Source organism: Bombina bombina, chromosome 4 (genome assembly GCF_027579735.1).
Source record: "Bombina bombina isolate aBomBom1 chromosome 4, aBomBom1.pri, whole genome shotgun sequence".
NCBI classification, from domain to species: domain Eukaryota; kingdom Metazoa; phylum Chordata; class Amphibia; order Anura; family Bombinatoridae; genus Bombina; species Bombina bombina.
Genome location: NC_069502.1, coordinates 473930159 through 473952711, shown reverse-complemented (window position 1 = coordinate 473952711; position 22553 = coordinate 473930159). Strand labels below are relative to the sequence as shown.

Genomic DNA, 22553 nt, shown 5'->3' with positions numbered 1-22553 from the left:
TCTAAATAAAATAAACCCCCCCAAAACAACCTTAAAAAAACCTAAGTCTAATTGGCTAATTTGAATTTGAAGATTCAATTCAACCAATATGAATTTAATGGACACCATTTTTATTTGCGTACCTTGAATTCACTATCCAGTGTACGGTGGTGATTCTACGAAGAGGATCCTCCATGCTCCATGACTCCGCGGTTGCTGGTCTTCAGTTCCAGGGTCGCCGGTCTTCAGATCCGCTCTACGCCAGATGTTCCTGGAAGAAGAAAAAAGATGTCGCCGCTTGGAAGAAGACTTCACCGTCACCGCTTGGAACAGGATCTTCTCCTCCAGACTTCAGCACTGTGAGTACCAACCTATGGGTTAGACTTAGGTTTTTTTAAGGGATTCTTTTTTGGGGGGGGGTTTATTTAGATTACGGATGGGCAGTAGAAGAGCTAAATACCATTTTTAAGGACAATGCCTAAACAAATGCCCTTTTAAGGGCAATGGGTAGTTTAGATTTTTTAGTGTTAGGTTTTTTATTTTGGGGGGTTTGGGTTAATTTAAACTTAGGTTAAATTCTTTCATTTTTAGTAGTTAGACTTAGTTTTTTTTTAAATATATATATATATTTTTAGATTAGGGATGGGCAGCAAAAGAGCTGAATGCACTTTTAAGGGCAATGGATAGTTTAGGTTTTTTTTTTTTCTTTAAATAATTTTTTTATTGAGGTTTTTGCGTAGAACATACATAAAACACAATACACCATTTTGTAAAAAGAACAAAATACAAAATACAAACATAGGTACCCGAAAAATTTCGGAAATCATATAATAGCTTGGTGACAGGCTAAAGAAACCTCGATTTTTCAATAATACAGCACATGTGACTGACCTGTTAGGAACAAAGATTCAGGCCCTATGGGCCAAAAATATGAAAACTAATAGCTATCTAATGGTCAGGAGTCTAGCTCGCTAGGAGCTACAGAGTATATCATGCGTAACTGGCCTATGAGGAGCTTTGTTTTAGGCCCGATGGACCTAGAGTATAGAAAATAATAAATAACTGTTGACCATAAATCTAGTTCTTTAATAACTTCAAAAGGAGCATGAATACATGTATAATAAGTGGGGGAAGGGGGATATTCAGTGGGTAAGCACCGCTATGCATATTAGGGAAAGAGTGGAGGGCGGAGCTATAGAAATATAGGAGTATGGTAGGAGACTTGGAGGGGCCTGTTAATCTTGGTACTGCAGCAAAGTAAGTGGGCTAAGATATCTAGTTACCCAGCTATAAATTATTAGTCATGTGAACAGGTGGCAAATGTCTACCACTTGGGAGCCTATGCTTAACTAATATAGCCATTCTGCAAGTAAATATTGCTTCGCGTATTTCACATAAAACCTATAGGAACTGTATTCTATGCTAGTCCCTTCGATTACAAAGGTGAACATACAAAACATGAACCTACTAATCGTAGAGAGCTGTACATAGAGCAAGGTTAACAAGCACTAACACATAGTGGTGTATAATATTAACTGCAAAGGTGTCTATTCATAGCAACAATATTAACTGTGCAGGCTGAATGAGCTGTGGAGTTAGCTAATACCGAAATCTAAATCCTTACTATAAGTAAATGGATGTAATCAGTGTACATCAGATATGCCATTATAAATGTATATACAGAAAAGGGCAAACCTATGTCAACAGGTGTCTATAGAGTTATAAGACATATAGCAAATTTTGTACAGTCTGGACACCATCATATAGGGTTTAATTATGATAATGGTCTGTTCTACTGTGCAGTCTAAATACTTGGCTTTTAACGGCTAAGCTTTATTGCCTATTACAGGCATGACTTATAATTAAGAAGGACCACGTGGGACCAAATATAGCTATCTTCTAGGTTTGGGCTTGAAGATAAATACAATTACTTATAATCAACATAGTAGGTAAGTTAACTAGTCAATGTAATGTCTCTTATCCGAAAAGGCAGCATCTATTATTGTGGTATCAATTCCTCTTCATAAAACTAAAAGGGTGCTATATAGTTTGAAGGAGTGACATCGTATGAAAAGGCTTACAGATTCAAGGGCCATATATATCTCTAAGTGTTCAAAATTCAAACCACTACATATCCTCCCGCTAATTTAAAGAGTGAATAATTTTTAAATTATTATATACTTGTAACATATCAACCGGTAATGTAGAATTAGATCTGTATGGAGCGAATATTAAAGAATATGACTTTTCCTTTCCATATGTTAAGCTGGACTATAAATGTTCAAGTAATTCTAAATTTATAACAACCTATGGCAGCCCTATATACTAGTATAAGTTACCCAGGTGGGAAAGTATTGTTAAGAGAGACACATTTCACACTTCTACTTACATGGACCCTCTGCAGATATTTTAAACTTAAAATTCAGATAAACATACAGAAATAATAGCAGTATCCCTGGGAAAATTTGAATATGTGAAATAGGAGCATTGTAGTGTTAGGGGGAATCCGGGGAGTAAATTAATGTTGTACATATAGGGTGAGCACAAACAGATATACTAAAAATGCATAAATTAACAATGAACAGAACTTTTAAAGAGACTAAGTGAGCTGATCTTCTGTTAGTCAACATAAGAGCCCGAGCATAATTATTAAGGCTAGTATGCTTCCCACACTGTCAGACTTATGACTTATATACAACATTTAAATAGTAATTGCCATATATAAAAAAGAAGTGAACATAGGTCATCAGATAGATGCTAACTATAACAATGTAAATCTCAAGACACCAAAAACATTTTACTGAGATACGCAGCTAAAGTCATGTATGGCTCTGGGAGCAACAGACCTGAAATGAAATTATAACACTGAGATCTCTGTGACACAAATAGGGCAACATTTGTTGGGCAAGAGCATATGTGGACAATTTAAGAAGGCTAGGGATCTGATGCGTTTACTGTTTAATGTTTTTCACGGATCTGACCCTCAAAGCACTGACAGTCCAGGCTACTTTAAATAAATGAAAATTTTCTGAAAGGTAATACTAAATGTCCTGTGGCTGAATATGATCATGTAGTGATCTCACTTTAGGACATCGAGACAGATAGGAAGGATTTACCCCACTCCGGTCCTGAGAGCTGTTGTCCAGCTTGAGGCTATTTGCCAGCCGTGCTGTAGCCTAGGCAAACGTTCATGCAGTCTTAGAAGTAAGGCACTCTTATCGGGACCTGGGCAGACAAACGTGTCGGAGCATCGCCGCATCTGGAATTGATGGCATTGTTCAACAAGAACCATCTGGTTCCGCCTGTGAGAAAGTGCTCCATGGAGCCGAGGGAGTCTTACCTCTGAACATTCTGAGAGCAACAGACCCATCTCCGCTGCTTTAGATAGCCCCTGCGTTATCACTCTCTTGCGGTCTTCTAAGTAGGTACCTAACTCCAGATCTTCATCCGGCTTAAACACCGGAGCGCTAAAATCACTTTGCCATTCACTCAGGCCGACTTGCAGTGTCCTGCGTCTCATGTCGTAAAGCTGCTTGCTTATTTTAGCCCGAGTAGGTGCGGCTTTCACAGGGATAATGAGCTCCGGATCCCTTGTAGGCGGTAAGTTGATAGTGTTAGACTGTCTCCGTTGATCGTCGCCATTTTGACTCCCGCATGGGCCAAGGAGCGGTATACTGAGCTGCTTAAGTAAATCGCTCATCTCCAAATAGTGAACCTCCAGGATCTTACAGCAACGATCCTCAAATTTATCTAGTGCTGCCTCCAGGCCCATTTTCTTGATGGTATAGCAAGGGTACTTCCAGACCTTCAAAACAGAATACACCTCACCCGATCTGACCAAACTGCAAGGCCCCAAACTTTGTTACAGTCTGTATAGATTAATATGCCATAAATTCAGGGTTTATTTGGGAATTAGTAAGCAGATATGGTTGTCTTTGATATCTATACGGTTTATGGGTCTAGCTCACTTGAATATTGGATGTACAAACATCTTTAACCAGACACAGCACAGGAGCTCCATGTATATGCGTCTGCTCTCCTTGCTAGTCAGCTCCGCCCCCCGATAGTTTAGGTTTTTTAGTGTTAGTTTTTTTTATTTTGGGGGGTTTGGTGGGTGGGGGGTTTTACTGTTAGGGGGACTTTGTGTATTTTTAATGTAAAATAGCTGATTATCTTGGGGCAATGCCTTGCAAAAAGCCCTTTTAAGGGCTTTTGGTAGTTTATTCTTAGAGTAGGGGGTGTTTTTATTTTGCGGGGGCTTTTTTATTTTCATAGGGATTAGGTTTAATTTTGTAAAATTTGGTAATTTGAATTTTTATTTTCTGTAATATTAGATTTTTTTATTTTCTGTAATTTAGGTTAATTTAAATTTAGGTTTAATTTTTTCATTTTTAGGAGTTAGACTTAGTTTTAAAAAAAAAAAAAAATATATATATATATATATATATATTTTAGATTAGGGATGGGCAGCAAAAGAGCTGAATGTCCTTTTAAGGGCAATGCCCATACAAATGCCCTTTTCGGGGCAATAGATAGTTAAGGTTTTTTAGAGTTAGGTTTATTTATTTTGGGGGGTGGTGGGTTTTACTGTTACGGGGGACTTAGAATTTTAGGTAACTGCAAAAGAGCTGTTTAACATAGGGCAATGCCCTACAAAAAGCCCTTTTTAGGGCTATTGGTAGTTTAGCATTAGATTAGGGGGTGTTTTTATTTTGGGGGACTTTTTTATTTTCATAGGGATTAGGTTTTATTTTTTTATTTTTGATAATTTGTTTATTTTTTTCTGTAGTTCATTTTTTTTTTATTAACACATAGACAGCAAATGAGAGGGGCGAGAGAGCAAAAGAGAGGGGAGAGAGAGCAAAAGAGAGGGGGGAAAGAGAGCAAAAGAGAGGGGGGAGAGAGAGCAAAAGAGAGAGGGGAGAGAGGTAAAGAGAGGGGAGAGAGAGAGAGCAAAAAGGAGGGGAGAGAGAGAGCAAAAGAGAGGGTGGGAGAGAGAGCAAATAAGAGGGGAGAGAGAGCAAAGAGAGGGGTGAGAAAGAGCAAAAGAGAGGGGGGAGAGATCAAAAGAGAAGGGGGAGAGAGAGCAAAAGAGAGGGGCAAGAGATCAAAAGAGAAGGGGGAGAGAGCAAAAGTGAGGGGGAGAGAGAGCAAAAGAGAGGGGGAGAGAGTAAAAGAGAGGGGGGAGAGAGAGCACAAAAGAGAGGGGGAAGAGAGCGCAAAAGAGAGGGGGGAGAGAGTGCAAAAGAGAGGGGGGAGAGAGAGCAAAAGGGGTGTTGAAAGTATCCACCTGGATGGATTCTTTCAAAACCCTGCTTTTTTCGGAATCCACCTGGATGGCAGGGTGGTGAAAGAATCCACTTGGATGCAGCGTAAGCTGCATCTAGGTGGATTTTTTCACCACCCTGCCATTTTCGGAATCCACCTGGATGCACCACAATAGACTGCCCTTCCGAAAATGGCAAGGTGGTTTGGTGGCAGGGTGGTTTGGTGGTTCAGTCACCACAATAGACTGCCCTCTGGGCAGGCTTTCCCACTAGTGTGGGATAAATTGAACACCTGACATAAGTAACTTTTGCAGAATTTGTTTTAAAATACAGAATGAAATAGAATAGTGTTATTGCATTAAAACTGTAAATCTATATAGATCTTTAAGAGAAGAATAATGTTTCTTAATTTCTTAAAGGGACACTCAAGTCAAAATTAAACTTTCATTATTCAAATAGAGCAGGGGTGGGCAATTATCAGCCCTCCAGATGTTATGGACTACATCTCCCATGATGCTTGGCCAGCATTATGGCGTAAAGAGCATTATGGGAGATGTAGTCCATAACATCTGGAGGGCCGATAATTGCCCACCCCTGAGTTAGAGCATGCAATTTTAAACAACTTTTCAATTTTCCCCTGACTCGTAGTGAGTAATAGTAAGATTTGTCTGGCCAGACCAGTAAGTTGCGGCTTGCTGTTATTTTACTTTTTTACTTCTCACTGTGTAACTTTTATTTCGTTTTTACTGCATTACAGGGAGTGCAGAATTATTAGGCAAATGAGTATTTTGACCACATCATCCTCTTTATGCATGTTGTCTTACTCCAAGCTGTATAGGCTCGAAAGCCTACTACCAATTAAGCATATTAGGTGATGTGCATCTCTGTAATGAGAAGGGGCGTGGTCTAATGACATCAACACCCTATATCAGGTGTGCATAATTATTAGGCAACTTCCTTTCCTTTTGCAAAATGGGTCAAAAGAAGGACTTGACAGGCTCAGAAAAGTAAAAAATAGTGAGATATCTTGAAGAGGGATGCAGCACTCTTAAAATTGCAAAGCTTCTGAAGCGTGATCATCGAACAATCAAGTGTTTCATTCAAAATAGTCAACAGGGTCGCAAGAAGCGTGTGGAAAAACCAAGGCGCAAAATAACTGCCCATGAACTGAGAAAAGTCAAGCGTGCAGCTGCCAAGATGCCACTTGCCACCAGTTTGGCCATATTTCAGAGCTGCAACATCACTGGAGTGCCCAAAAGCACAAGGTGTGCAATACTCAGAGACATGGCCAAGGTAAGAAAGGCTGAAAGATGACCACCACTGAACAAGACACACAAGCTGAAACGTCAAGACTGGGCCAAGAAATATCTCAAGACTGATTTTTCTAAGGTTTTATGGACTGATGAAATGAGAGTGAGTCTTGATGGGCCAGATGGATGGGCCCGTGGCTGGATTGGTAAAGGGCAGAGAGCTCCAGTCCGACTCAGATGCCAGCAAGGTGGAGGTGGAGTACTGGTTTGGGCTGGTATCATCAAAGATGAGCTTGTGGGGCCTTTTCGGGTTGAGGATGGAGTCAAGCTCAACTCCCAGTCCTACTGCCAGTTTCTGGAAGACACCTTCTTCAAGCAGTGGTACAGGAAGAAGTCTGCATCCTTCAAGAAAAACATGATTTTCATGCAGGACAATGCTCCATCACACGCGTCCAAGTACTCCACAGCGTGGCTGGCAAGAAAGGGTATAAAAGAAGAAAATCTAATGACATGGCCTCCTTGTTCACCTGATCTGAACCCCATTGAGAACCTGTGGTCCATCATCAAATGTGAGATTTACAAGGAGGGAAAACAGTACACCTCTCTGAACAGTGTCTGGGAGGCTGTGGTTGCTGCTGCACGCATTGTTGATGGTGAACAGATCAAAACACTGACAGAATCCATGGATGGCAGGCTTTTGAGTGTCCTTGCAAAGAAAGGTGAATATTGGTCACTGATTTGTTTTTGTTTTGTTTTTGAATGTCAGAAATGTATATTTGTGAATGTTGAGATGTCATATTGGTTTCACTGGTAAAAATAAATAATTGAAATGGGTATATATTTGTTTTTTGTTAAGTTGCCTAATAATTATGCACAGTAATAGTCACCTGCACACACAGATATCCCCCTAAAATAGCTATAACTAAAAACAAACTAAAAACTACTTCCAAAACTATTCAGCTTTGATATTAATTAGTTTTTTGGGTTCATTGAGAACATGGTTGTTGTTCAATAATAAAATTAATCCTCAAAAATACAACTTGCCTAATAATTCTGCACTCCCTGTATTTAATGCATTTAATAGAACTTGTATAGGATTTTTCGGAACGAGTGTGCATTTAGCACCCACTGGTTTAATCTAGCCTGGATTTTTTACTCTGTTCAGAGTTCCCCAAATTGTAAACACACCACTGTATGTCCAGTATTCTAAATGCAATAATTGCAAACACAACTTTGTATGTCTAGTATTTCTAATGCAATTTCAAGTACAATTTTAAGGTTTTTCAATTTTGTTTTACTATAATAATAAATAATTTTATTCATCCTTTGTTACACATTATTTGATTAGCGCTGTTACTCTTTTATAAATTATATATATAAATAAAAATAAAGTTAGCTTTTCTAAGTTAAAAGCATAGGTATTTCAAGTATTTCTATTCAAAGCACATTAAAACATGTTAAAAATAAATAAAAATGATATTGTATATTTAAAGGTTTAATACTTGTGTTTATATGTGTATATAGGTATGCATACATATGTATGTTGTTTCATTTTTGTTTTTATTAATATTTATTTTATGTTGCTGTGAAGTTATACATCTTGAATAAATTGGGTCTTTAGCGCAGCTCTTGTCACTCTTAAGCATGATTATTTTTTTTTAACATGCTCTTCTCTTTTATTTGGTTTATATTGCTTTAGTTATTTCTGGCACATTGCTGCCAGTTTCTCTATGAGCTGTGTGCGACCACTTACTGTTTTAGTTTTAACCTTAAAACACACTTTTAAATATTGTAATCTTTTTAGAATGAATAATATTTTTCAAAAGGCATTTTAAGATACATTGAGATTGAAAAATAACATATTTAAATTTGTTATTTTAATTTAATTCAGAAAATTATGTTTTATTTTTCCAATTTTGAGAATTGTAAAAACACTCTGCTGACTTCACAAGCCTTGCTCTGCCACACATGTGTCCCTACTCAGCAGTGATGATTATATAAGGGGCTAGAACACAGTGGAAGTTTTGACATTTTGGCAATTGAAAAACAATTGCAGCAAACAAGTTCCCACTTGGTTGATACTGTATGTTCCCACTTGGTTGATATGTTAATATATTGTAAGACAAAACAAAAGGGATCTAATTACCAGGTGTTTTAGATCCCTTTTAAGGAGAGGCACGTTTACAAGCACCAAATTATAATGTTAAATTAGCTATTATTGACAAAGGCACATAGGGTCGATTATATAACTGTCAAAGTACTTATCCACGCTTTTGTTGCTACAAAAGATTCCATTAAAGCCAAAATAGCAGTTTTGGGGTTAAACCTTCATGTTTACATACATCACATATAGATTATAAACATTTTAGATGTTAATGTGTGATGCTAATTTGTAAATTGGTTTGCTTCCAGTCACTTAAACTATGTTAGTGCCTTGGGACACTTTATAAATGGTATAATTAAAATAATTTCTGTTAAGAAAATTGTAAATTTTCAAAAAAAAAAAAAAAACTACTTTCTGCTATTGTATAAAGATCCCAAGTGACAAAAATATGTACTGAAAAAGTGTAATAAGTGTAGAGGGGGCATTGAAATTACTTAATTATTTTTATTATTGATAATTATTGTTATCTTCCATTCTTAAATTTTAGGAGATAAATACTCATATTATGTGTTGCGTTTTTCATTTTTTCACTTGAACATTTTCTCTAAAACTGTTTGGACATTTACTACCTGCCATTTTAAGAAAAAAAGAGCTGTGCTGATTCCTTTATGTGCCTGATTATCATTTAAATAGCTATCTTCAGTTACACTTTGTACCAGCTCTCATGACATTTTTCTGATGTTTTTGGGTTTGAAGATTGGAAGCAATGTCTTCTTTCGATGTCGAAAAGGCTACCATATACAAGGCTCAACTACACGTAATTGCCTTGCTAATTTATCATGGAGTGGCATCCAGCCTGAATGCATTCGTAAGTATTTCAATTTTAAAAATATTTGAAATATATTTGCTTGGTATTATTATTAAAAAGTTCTATTTGAAATATTGACAATAATATAAAAACATATACCAAAAGGACATACACTTGCTAGATAGTTATAACATCATCTAGTTTAAGATTTTTTTACCTAAATAAATAAAATTCTACTAAAAATGATAATTTAACTACAGTTACAATTCTTGAGCGTTTTTGTGAAGATTCAGTCATTTAAATTGATATAATACTCATATGCTAAATAACTTGAAACTGATGCAGCATAACTGTATAAATCTGAAAAATAAAATATCACCTGAACATCTCTATGTAAAAAAGGAAGATATTTTACCTCAAAATTTCTTCAGCTCACCTGAGTAAGTGATTTGTAAACAATTATACTTCAGCGGCAAGACAGAAAAAAAAATAGCCAATCAACATGAACAGTACTGAGGTAATTATTTGCCTTTGCTGTGATCTTGTGAGATTTCATAGAACTTACTTAATAATAGGAAAATAACATGACTGTTCCTGCACATGACAGATGCACACTCCCTAGCAGGTCCTGTGACAGGCATCCTGACTGGCTGCTTAAAGTCTCTTTACAGTTGGGTGTGGATATTTAGGAAAATTTAGGTAAAATATCTTCCATTTTTATATAGAGATGTTCAGGTAATATTTTCTAATCAGCTTGTTACAGCTATGCTGCATCACTTTCATGTGCTTCAATATTTGGGCATCATGTCCCTTTAGGCACATTTAAGTTAACTGAGGTTTTTTTTAATCATATCTTTTTTCTTTGTGCACAACCAAATAACTATACTAACACGTTAAGGAACCAAATATGACTTGCATTCTACAAAAAAAAAAAATAATAATCAATTGACAATACTGAATATTACAATCATAGCTTATCTTTCCCAAACAGAAAGCCTAATTATAGAATAAAATTTTGTTCTTTTAAAACATAATTTCTGAAGAGGTCACAACAGCTACTAAAAGTGAATGTAAACTTTAACAAATTAATGGCCAGTATTAAATAATATACCTAAAAACAGGAGCACTTTAATTCATTAAAGTTTACAATGATGCTTATTTATAAAATACTTATCTTTGCTTAATGGTAAGCATAATGCCAATTCTCCATCCGCATCTACTGCTTTCTTTAGCAGAATGATGACGAATCCAGCTTCCTCCAATCGTTGTGTGCCCCCTTTGGTGTCCAACTCTTGTGGCAATTCAATGATTGGAGGAATCATCATCAATATGCTAATGAAGCAGCAGATGCGGACAGAGAATCTGCATTATGTTTACCATAACACAAAAGTAAGTATTTTAAAAATAAGCATCATTGTAAACTTTATTGAATTAAAAAAAGTGCCCCTGTTTTTAAGAGTATTATTAAATATTGGCCTTTAATTCAGTAAAGTTTAAAATCACTTTAAGATTATTGAGCTCTTATTTCTTTGTTTCTGTTTTTTTCTGTAGTTAAAACTTTATTTTTAAAGCCAGTGACCAATGTGGAATTGTATGGTTCAACTAAAATATTGTAAATATATATATATTTTATTGCCACTTTTATATGTGCTGAAAACAAAAATGGTTAATCTCATTTGGCTGGGGGAAATTAAAACTAATATAAAAGAAAGTTGCGGTGTCAAGAATGTATTATAAAATGTTTATATACATGTAGTTAAAAAATATATAAAAACTTTTCTTTCCTAAGATATGGAGAGTCCATGACTTCATTCCAATTACTAGTGAAAATATCACTCCTGGCCAGCAGGAGGAGGCAAAGAGCACCACAGCAAAGCTGTTAAGTGTCAATGGAGGAGGTGAAACTTGGTGTCTAAAGAAATAAATTCCTTTTTCTGATACTTTTCCCAACACGCAATGATTTGAGTTTAGCTGAGTCCACGTCAATCTCTTCAGTAGAGTAGTGAAGGCTTTTAAGCAGTTAGGAAGTTGTGAGGTAGTCCTTGCTTTGTTTCCTAACATATTGCCGCCCATGGTACAGAAAGCCAGAGTTGGTTACTCTGTTCTTTCTTTTTCTACAGGTCTCTGTAAGGAGTATATGTCCTTTTCATGCCTTGTGAGTTGTCTTTCTGCCTAAACTGCAGGTAAGTGCTTTTGTCTTCTATGTCTTTGAGACTTGCACTTCAGAAGAATATGTCATATGCAGTAGATGGGGACATTTATAAAATCCTTTATACAGGATTTTCTTTGGTAGTTGGCAGGCACATTATGTATGTTGAGACTAGGGCATCTATTTATCAAGCCGTCAACCGCAAATACGCTGGAATTCCGCAGCATATTTGTGGCGAGCCTGATTCTCCTTAGTTACCAAACCCTACAGACCGGCAAAAGTAGAATTTTGTGACGTAACATACGATCCGCCGGACTCAGTCCGACACAGATCGATGCTTAAGTCATTACAGATGTTCTGAATGCAAATTCGGCACAATCTGACTACTCTTGCTAGTTATCAAATTTCTACCAGGTACGCTCGCCACTATTCCGGCCCAGCCTACCTGGTTTTCAATCCACCACCCTGGAGGCAGCAGATACCATAGGAATCAATGGGAGTCTGAAAGCAGCAAAAGCTTATGTTCGCTGCTGCCCGATATCCCATTGATTCCTATGGTAACATTTACACCTAACACCCTAACATGTACCCCGAGTCGAAACACCACTAATCTGCCGCCCCCTACACTGCCACCACCTACATTATACTTATTAACCTCTAATCTGCTGCCCCGACACCGCCATCACCTAAATTATACTTATTAACCCCTAATCTGCCGTCCCTACACTGCTGCCACCTACATTATACTTATTAACCCCAAATCTGCTGCCCCGACACTGCCACCACCTACATTATACTTATTAACCCCTAATCTGCCGCTCCTAACGTCGCCGCCACTATCTTACATTTATTAACCCCTAAACCTAAGTCTAACCCTAACCCTAACACCCCCTAACTTAAATATAATTTAAATAAATCTAAAAAACATATTACTATCATTAAATAAATTATTCCTATTTAAAACTAAATACTTACCTGTAAAATAAACAATAAGATAGCTACAATATAACTAATAGTTACATTGTAGCTATCTTAGGGTTTATTTTTATTTTACAGGCAAGTTTGTATTTATTTTAACTAGGTAGAATAGTTATTAAATAGTAATTAACTATTTAATAACTTCCCAGTTAAAATAAATACAAATATACCTGTAAAATAAAACCTAACTTAAGTTACAATTACACCTAACACTACACTATAATTAAATTAATTCCCTAAACTAAATACAATTAAATACAATTAAATAAAATTATCTAAAGTACAAAAAACAAACACTAAATTACAGAAAATAATAAACAAATTACAAGATTTTTAAACTAATTACACCTAATCTAATCCCCCTAACAAAATAAAAAAGCCCCCCAAAATTAAAAAGCTCTATCCTACTCTAAATTACAAATAGCCCTTAAAAGGGCCTTTTGCGAGGCATTGCCACAAAGTAATCAGCTCTTTTACCTGTAAAAAGAAATTACAACCCCCCCCAACATTAAAACCCACCACCCACACAACCAACCCTACTCTAAAACCCACCCAATCCCCCCTTAAAAACCTAACACTAACCCCTTGAAGATCACCCTACCGTGAGAAGAGTTCACCCAACCGGGCCTCAACGAAGCCGGCAGAAGTGGTCCTCCAGACAGGCAGAAGTGGTCCTCCAGACGGGCAGAAGTCTTCATCCACAAGGAATCTTCTATCTTCATCCATCCTGCACAGAGTGGCTTCATCTTCAAGGCATCCGACGCGGAGCATCCTCTTCATCCGACGTCTTCTTGAACGATGACGGTTCCTTTAAGTGACGTCATCCAAGATGGCGTCCCTTCAATTCCGATTGGCTGATAGAATTCTATCAGCCAATCGGTATTAAGGTAGGAAAAATCCTATTGGCTGATCCAATCAGCCAATGGGATTGAACTTGCATTCTATTGGCTGCTTGGAACAGGATAACTAGGAAGTTATTAAATAGTTAGGAATAACTAGGAAGTTATTAAATAGTTAATAACTATTTAATAACTAGTCTACATAGTTAAAATAAATACAAACTTGCCTGTAAAATAAAAATAAATCCTAAGCTAGCTACAATGTAACTATTAGTTATATTGTAGCTACCTTAGGGTTTATTTTACAGGTAAGTATTTAGTTTTAAATAGGAATAATTTATTTAATGATAGTAATATTTATTTAGATTTATTTAAATTATATTTAAGTTAGGCGGTGTTAGGGTTAGACTTAGGTTTAGGGGTTAATAAATGTAATATAGTGGCGGCGACATTGGGGGCAGCAGATTAGGGGTTAATAAATGTAGGTAGGTGGCAGCCACGTTGGGGGCGGCAGATTAGGGGTTAATAAATGTAGGTAGGTGGCGGCGGTGTAGGGGGCAGATTAGGAGTTAATAAATATAATGTAGGTGGCGGCGGTGTGGGGGGCAGATTAGGGGTTAATAAATATAATATTGGTGGAGGTGGTGTAGGGGGCGGCAGATTAGGGGTTAATAAATATAATGTAGGGGGCGGCGGTGTAGGAGGGGCAGATTAGGGGTTAATAAATATAATGTAGGTGGCGGCGGTGTAGGGGGTGGAAGATTAGGGGTTAATAAGTATAATGTAGGTGGCAGCAATGTAGGGGGCAGAAGATTAGGGGTTAATAAGTATAATGTAGGTGGCGGTGGGCTCCGGGAGCGGCGGTTTAGGGGTTAAACACTTTATTTAGTTGCGGCGGGGTCTGTGAGCGGCGGTTTAGGGGTTAAACACTTTATTTAGTTGTGGTGGGCTCTGGGAGTAGCGGTATAGGAGGTAAAACTGTATAGTATAGTGTGGGTGTTTAGTGACAGGGTACCAATAAAGCTGTGAAAAAGCCGAAGATCAGCGAGATCGATGACTGTTAGTACTTGGTGCGCAGCTTTTTGACAGCTTCTTTGGTAATTTTGAAGAACGTATTCAGGTCCGTGGCAGCGATGTTAGGCGATCTTTGGCGAGCGTATTGGTGACGTCGAATGCAAGTAAGTTGATGGCTTGATAAATAGATGCCTAGGGGTTAATCTTCCCTTTATTGGGATGTTTTTCCTCTTTGGGCTAAGTTTGTTAAAATACGTTATGTTTCATACAGGGATTTATGTATAAACTTAAAATTTGGCAGTTGGTTTTCTTTGCTTGCTTAGCTAGAACAGGCTAACTGACAGACTGCTTGAGCGTTTCTGTAAATTAAGCTCCAGTGTTGTAGGCAGAGGGAAACGCGTGCCTTTTTCTTGCTGCGTAGCTTCCTCTCTCTGCCAGTCATGTGACTTCTCTCTGCTGTCGGATATCACAGAGTCATTGAATTTTAGTCTCTTCAGTGTTGATCTACTATATGATCGTTTTAGAGACTTCTGGCAGCCAAATTGTGTATAAGTGTTACGGTAAGGCACCTCAGCCTGTCTGAGGTGTATGGGGCTTGACTTGTTTATTATTTTAAATAATTTTTGCATAACGTTAATCAGCTGTGGCATTAAAAATTCTTAAAGTGACAGTGTATTTAAAAAATATCTACAATTTAGGGAATTTTTTATTTAGAATTATGGACATGGACCAAGACTCTGTGTCTTTTGACAAATGCTTGTTATGCCTTTAGGCACAAATTTTTTGCCTATGCAATTCTGTGCTACATGCTTAGCTAGAACACTTCAATTTAAAGAAAAATTGTTGTCCTCTGAGCCCAATGTCTCTCAGGATGATGCTGTTTAGGCAATACCACAGCTTTCTCCTCAAACGTCCCAAGCCTCTGTGGCGTCACATACAGTGCCCTGCAGTTCCTCTCAGCCTCCTGGAGGAGTTTATTTGCCTGCAGATTTTGCTGCACAGGAATCTTCTGCGGTATCTGTGGAATTATCTGCTTTTCCTATACTTGGAAAACGCAAGAGGAACTTTAGACATTCAGATAGTAAGGTTATTGTTCCTCCTACTGCTACGCAGGTTGTCCTCCCTCATAAGTCTGATGAAGAGGATAAGTCGGTATCTTCTGTGGATGAAATCTCAGATTTGGACAGTATAATTCCTTCATCTGATACTGAAGAAGTAAACCAGATTTAAGCTTGAACACCTTTGTGTACTGTTAAAGGAGGTATTGGCTACTTCACGACTCTGACTCTTCTGTCGTTGTCAACCCTAAAAAATCTAGTAAACTTAATAAATACAATGTTGTTCCTTCCTCTGTGAAAGTGTTTCCTCTTCCAGACCATGTGACGGAGATTATTTCACAGGAATGGGAAAAGCCAGGGATACCTTTCTCCCTGTCTCTTGATTTTAAAAAGATGTTTCCTGTTGCTGACTCCATTAAAGATTCATGGCGCACAGTGCCTAAAGTAGAAGGGGCTATTTCTACTCTGGCTAAGAGAACTACAATCCCTATAGAGGATAGCTGCTCCTTTAAGGATCACATGAACAAAAAACTGGAGGCTTATTTGAAAAAGATGTATGTTCATCAGGGTCTTCAATGGCAACCTGCAGTCTGTATTGCCACAGAAGCAAGTGCTGCATCTTATTGGTGCAATGCCTTGTCTGAATCAATTTTAATAAAGACTCCATTAGAGGTGATCCAAGATAGGATTAATGCTCTTAAACTAGCCAATTCCTTTATTTCTGGTGCTAACATGCAAATTATTAGACTGGGAGGCAAGATGTCTGGCTTCACTGTCTTAGCCTGCAGGGCTTTGTGGCTAAAATCTTGGTCAGCTAATGTTACCTCCAAGTCCAAGCTTCTGGTACTTCCTTACAAGGGTAAAACCTTGTTTGGACCTGGTCTGGCAGAAATAATTTCTGATATTACGGGTGGAAAAGGGTCTTTTCTACCACAAGATAAGAAGAACAGACCTAAAGGGCATCAAAGTAATTTTCGTTCCTTTCATTACTTCAAAGGTCAAGTCTTCCTCTCCCTCTTTCAAGCTGGAGCAGCCCAAGTCCTCTTGGAAGCCCAATAAGTCTTGGAACAAGGGGAAGCAATCAATGAAACCCTCAGCTGAGTTTAAGTCAGCATGAAGGGTCAAGTGGGGGGCAGACTTTCCCTGTTTTGTCAAGCATGGATACCTGTTTTTTCAAGCATGGATACGAGATGTTCCAGATCCTTTTGGCTGTGGACATAGTATCTCAGAGTTACAAAATAGAATTCAAAACATTTCCTCCCAGGGGCAGATTCCATCTCTCAAGATTATCTGCAGACCGGTAAAAATAGAGGCATTCTTGAACTGCGTTCAGGACCCTTCCTCCTTGGGAGTGATTGTTCCAGTTCCAGTAAGGGAACAGGGTCTAGGATTCTATTGACCCATTTTAGACCTAAAGTGTTTCAACAAGTTTTTCAGGGTAACATCCTTCAAAATGGAAACCATTTGTTTCACTCTTCCATTGGTTCAGGAGGGTCAGTTCATGAAGACCATAGACCTGAAGGATGTGTATCTTCATGTTCCCATCAACAGGGATCATCACAAGTTCCTGAGATATGCCTTTCTAGACAAACACTTTCAGTTTGTGGCTCTTCCATATGGCCTTTCCACAGCTCCCAGAATTTTCTCAAAGGTTCTGGGGGCTCTCTTGGCAGAGATCAGGTCACGGGGAATTGCAGTGGTGCCATACCTGGATGACATACTGGTTCAGGCACCATCTTTTCAACAAGCAAACTCTCATACAGAGATCTTGTTGTGTTTTCTACGGTCCCATGGATGGAAAGTGAATCTGGAAAAGAGTTCCCTTGTTCCAGCTACAAGGGTGGTTTTCCCTATCTATGAAAATTTTTCTGACGGAAGTCAGAAAATCCAAAATTCTCTCCTATTGCCCCTCTCTGCAGTCTACTGTTTGGCCATCAGTGGCTCAATGCATGGAGATAATTGGTCTGATGGTCTCGTCCATGGACATCATTCCTTTGCTTGATACCATTTAAGAGCTCTGCAATTATTCATGCTCAGACAATGGAACAGAGACCATTTGGATCTGTTTCAGAGGATAGAGCTAGACCAGTCATCAAGAGACTCTCCCATTGTGGTTTTCTCAGGACATTCTGTCTCAGGGCACATGCTTCCAGAGACCTTCTTGGGTGATTGAGACCATGGATGTCAGCCTGCTAGGCTTGGGAGCAGTCTGGGAGTTGAGAGCGATTTACAATGCTCTGATGGCTTGGCATCAATTGTCTTTAGCCAGGTTCTAATTGGACAACATCTCCACAGTGGCTTACACAACCACCAGGGAAGAACTCGAAGCCATGATGGAGGTGGCACGATTATTCAGTAGGCGCAAGCTTACAATTGTGGTCTATTTGCCATCCACATTCCAGAAGTAGACAACTGGGAAGCGGCTTTCCTGAGCAGACAGATATTTCATCCCGGGGAGTGGGCTCTCCATCCGGAGGTGTTCTCCAGGTTAACCCTCAAGTGGGGGGTGCCGGAGTTGGATCTGATGTGTCTCGGCAGAACGCCAAAGCTCTGGTGTTTCTTTGGGATTTTGGTCTAGCAAATCTGTTTCCTCCATTTGCACTCCTTCCATGAGTCATTGCTCATATCAAACAGGAGAGAGCATCTGTAATTCTTATAGCTCCTGCATGGCCATGTAGGATCTGGTATGCAGACCTAGTGTAGATGTCATCTCTGCCACCTTGGAGGTTGCCTCTGAGGAAGGACCTTCTAACTCAGGGTCCATTCCTCCATCCAAATCTTGTTTCTCTGACGCTGACTGCTTGGAGATTGAATGCTTAGTTCTGGCTAAGCGTGGGTTTTCTGAGTCAGTCATTGAGACCATGCTACAGGCTCACAAGCCTGTTGCTCGTAAGATTTACCATAAGGTATGGCATAAATACCTTTATTGGTGTGAATCCAATGGCTACTCTTGGATTAGGGTCAGGATTCCTAGGATTCTGTCCTTTCTCCAGGATGCTCTGGAGAATGGTTTGTCAGTCAGTTCTCTGAAAGGTCAGATTTCTGCTTTATCTATTCTTTTACAAAAGCATCTGGCAGATGTGCCAGATGTTCAATCTTTTTCTCAGGCCCTGGTCAGGCCCTGGTCAGAATCAGGCCTGTGTTCTGCCTGTCTTATTCTCCCTTCCTATTAATTCTGTGTCCTCTAGCTTGGGTATTGGTTCCCACTAGTAATTGGAATGACGTTGTGGACTCTCCATATCTTAGGAAAGAAAACAAAATTTATGCTTAACTGATAAATTTATTTCTTTCTGGGTATGGAGAGTCCACGACCCCATCCTTAATTAAGACAGCTATTTTTTACTGAACCTCAGGCACCTCTACACCTTTGTGTTATTTCTTTTTCCATTTCCCTTCGGTAGAATGACTGGGGATTTCTGGGTAGGGGAGTGACACTTAACAGCTTTGCTGTTGTGCTCTTTGCCTCCTCCTGCTGGACAGGAGTGATATTCCCACTAGTAATTGGAATGACGCCGTGGACTCTTTATATCTGGAAAGAAAGAAATGTATTAGGTAAGCATACATTTTGTTTTTCTTGTAATTGATTCTGAAAACTGTGGTCTTTCAGTTTCATTTGACGAGTAGGAGTGAAAACTCCAAATTTCACACAAGCACTACATTGCTAATTTCCACACAGTCATTATTTGCTCTTTCCATTTGTATTATATATATATATACATACACACACACATATGTTTTTATATATACACACACATGTATATATGCATACATACATATAAATACACATATATATAAAAAATAAGAAGAAAATTAAGAAAATGATGAGAACAAGAAAATGACAATTAGTTAGTAGAATATATTCCTTTGTTGTACTATTTGCCTTAACTTCTCATTTTGATGCTTTTTCTTAAAAGATAAACAAATAAATAAATACAGATTTGACAAAACAGAATAATTAGGGGAATGCTGAAACAAAACAACAACTTCAAAGGCTTTCTGTTAAAAAATATTGGCAAGAAAGGAATGTTTTTCATGGCTGACAGTTTTCTGATTTTTCATACTGATAAATCAGCAGGAATCTCACCCAAAGCACAGTTTCATTTTTAGTTGACATAAATGTATTGTTTAAAATGCTATAATATATATATATATATATATATATATATATATATATATATATAACACATCTATCTATTTATTTATATATATATATATATATATATATATATATATATATATATATATATATATATATATATATATATATATATATATATATATATATATATATATATATATATATATATAACAGTCTTTGATGGTACAGCACTCTCAGTAACAAATTGAAATATCTTCTGCCCAGGGTGCACTTTAAATACGTGTATACAGTTCCAGAAAGAAAAAGGCACTCAACGGGTCTTGAATTCTTATTCCTTTTATTAAAGTACTTTAAGAATTCAAGACCCGGTGAGTGCCTTTTTCTTTCTTGAACTATATATATATATATATATATATATATATATATATATATATATATATATATATATATATATATATATATATATATATATATATATATAATAGTTTGTATGTCCACTATAAATAGAAAATAAACACTTTATGTTATGCTAAGCCAATATTTTTTCCCATTTTATTATCTTCAGCTCATGCATGCCGGCAGCCGGAAACCCCAACCCATGCAGATGTGAGAGCAATAGACCTACCTACATTAGGATATACTTTAATTTATAACTGTCAGGCAGATTATTTTCTTGCTGGTGGATCAGAGCATCGGACTTGTAAAAGTGATATGAAGTGGACAGGAAAACCGCCTATCTGCAAAAGTGAGTATTTATTAATTTTTAACAAGAAAACAATCATAATTTTCCTTCAAATATCTTTACACTTTTACATGAAGGATCATATTTGACATTTTTTAATGAAGAGGTCCAGTTTTAATAAAATAGTATATATATATATATGAGTGTGTGTGTCTGTCTGTGTGTTATATTATCTCACATAAGATATGAGACCATTCTTATTTATATAATATTAGTGGTAGGTGCTTGGAATTTAGATTTCAGAATAACCGCTCTCTAAGGCATTATAAGGGGGAAAAAACTAACTGTTCCAATATCTGTGCTTTCTACATCTCTTTTGCTCATTTGCTGTTGGAGAAATAATTTATCTACTACAATACAGGCTCCATTTATCCATTTGTGGGTGGATCTTGGGAACCGTTATAGTACAGTTTTGCTTTTCTAGCAATTGTAAGACCATGGCTTCCTAATCTCACCACAACCTTAAAGGGCGTTGAGTTAAATCTTCTTTGACTGATTTTTTCAGGATGATTGACAATCACTGCTCTCACACAATTGGTTTACAGCATCAGGAAAGGAGCTTCATAGATGCTGCTATCTTGTAAAATTAAGCCCATACTTTACTAATTTTGATGAAGTGGAGGGAAAAGTAAAATTAATCACAATTAAAGGCGTAGTTTATTGCTCAACACTGCACAATATAAAATGTCATCTTATTAAGGCGGAATTGAGGGGAATATGAACTAATGAGATATAAACCTTTTTAATTGAAAAAGGGATATGAGGAGCCAAATAGTATATGTTACTAACACAAATAGGATTAGACTGTATTCACACCCATTGTATTCAATCACAGCTGAACAGGTGAAAGTCACTGAAATAGTGTATTAGGTAGGCATTATGTATTCTATTTTAATATAACTCCCTGTCTGAGGTACATTAACTATTTTTCAGGTGCTGCTGTAAGACAAAAGAAATGCTTTATTCAAAGCAGAAGAATATGAAATAGAGTACTTCAATGTTTTGAAAGTAAATACCCACAGCGCTAAGGAATTTTGCGGTACTATACAAATAAATTATAATAATAATAAATGCCACAGAAAGAGAAAGAAAACATTTTAGAAAAAAATAGGTGGGAAAACAAAAAAGATAGTGAATAGTTTCAAAGAAAAACAAATAGCTGGGTAAAGTGATTTAATGTTAAATATTAAAGTAAAAAAAAAAATGTAAGTAGTCCCTCTAAGGACCAGATTACGAGTGGTGCACTAACTGTTATGTGGGAGCGAAAAGGGGTTTATCGCATCTGCTTGTGTGCGTCAGGTGTTTCGTTTGTATTACAATTGCAAGTAAGCACAATTGAAGTTAATACTAATCGAGATAGCTCATCCCCAGAACTCTGGTTAACTGTTTCACAATAGAAAAAAAAGTGTAAAAAAAACACATTAAAAATACATTTAAAAGTACACTTAAACTCATAAAAACACTATCTAATAAAAAATATTTTTAAAAAATATTGCAAAAAAACATTACAAGGGCTTAGGTGTCAGAAATAAAAGTCTGCAAAGGGCTTTAATATAGAGTTACATTCAAATTCATGTCTAAATATGTATGTTTATATGTGTGTACATATGCATTTATGTATTTATTATTATTATTATTATTATTATTATTATTAACAGGTATTTGTAGAGTGCCAACAGATTCCTCAGCACTATAAACATAGTTGGTATACAGGATAATATTTATAGGGATCAAATGGGTAGAGGGCCCAGCCGAGAGTTGCACTTTTGTAGTCAGCTCTTATGAAGGTGATCTACAAACAGCTGGGCTCATAGGCTTACATTCTAAGGGGTTCAAGGGGAAAGCAATGTAGTTAGGAAAGGTTAGTGTTGGTTGTATGCATCCCTGAATAGTAGAGTCTTTAGGGAGTGCTTGAAGCTGTTAAATCTAGGGGAGAGTCTTGTGAAGCGAGGCAGGGAGTTCCACAGGATGGGGGCTAGTCTGGTGAATTCCTGTAAACGGGGATGTGAGGAAATAACAAGAGAGGAGGTGTCAGGGTTCCAGGAATCAGACTGAGATGAGAAGTGCAAAAATAATCACACCTTTATTATTAACAAAAAAATAATAAAAAGTCCACAAGTCAAATAACAAGCCAGGAGTCAAAACCAGAGCTGGTAGTCAGACGAGCCGAGTCAGGAGCCAAAGCGAATAGTCACAAGAGCCGGAATCAGGAACAAGGAAAACAGCAGAGTCAGGAACATGCCAGGGATCAGGAACCAGGAAGGAT

At 37.4% G+C, this 22553-nt stretch overlaps 1 protein-coding gene across 1 annotated transcript in view; it reads left to right on the top strand.

The window, feature by feature from the left end:
• CSMD1 (CUB and Sushi multiple domains 1) overlaps positions 1 to 22553 on the top strand; it is a 3127153-nt gene that overhangs the window by 3040773 nt on the left and 63827 nt on the right. The window contains 2 exon segments of the mRNA XM_053711946.1: positions 9357 to 9468; positions 20111 to 20290. Of these exon segments, the coding sequence (XP_053567921.1) occupies positions 9357 to 9468; positions 20111 to 20290 (292 nt within the window).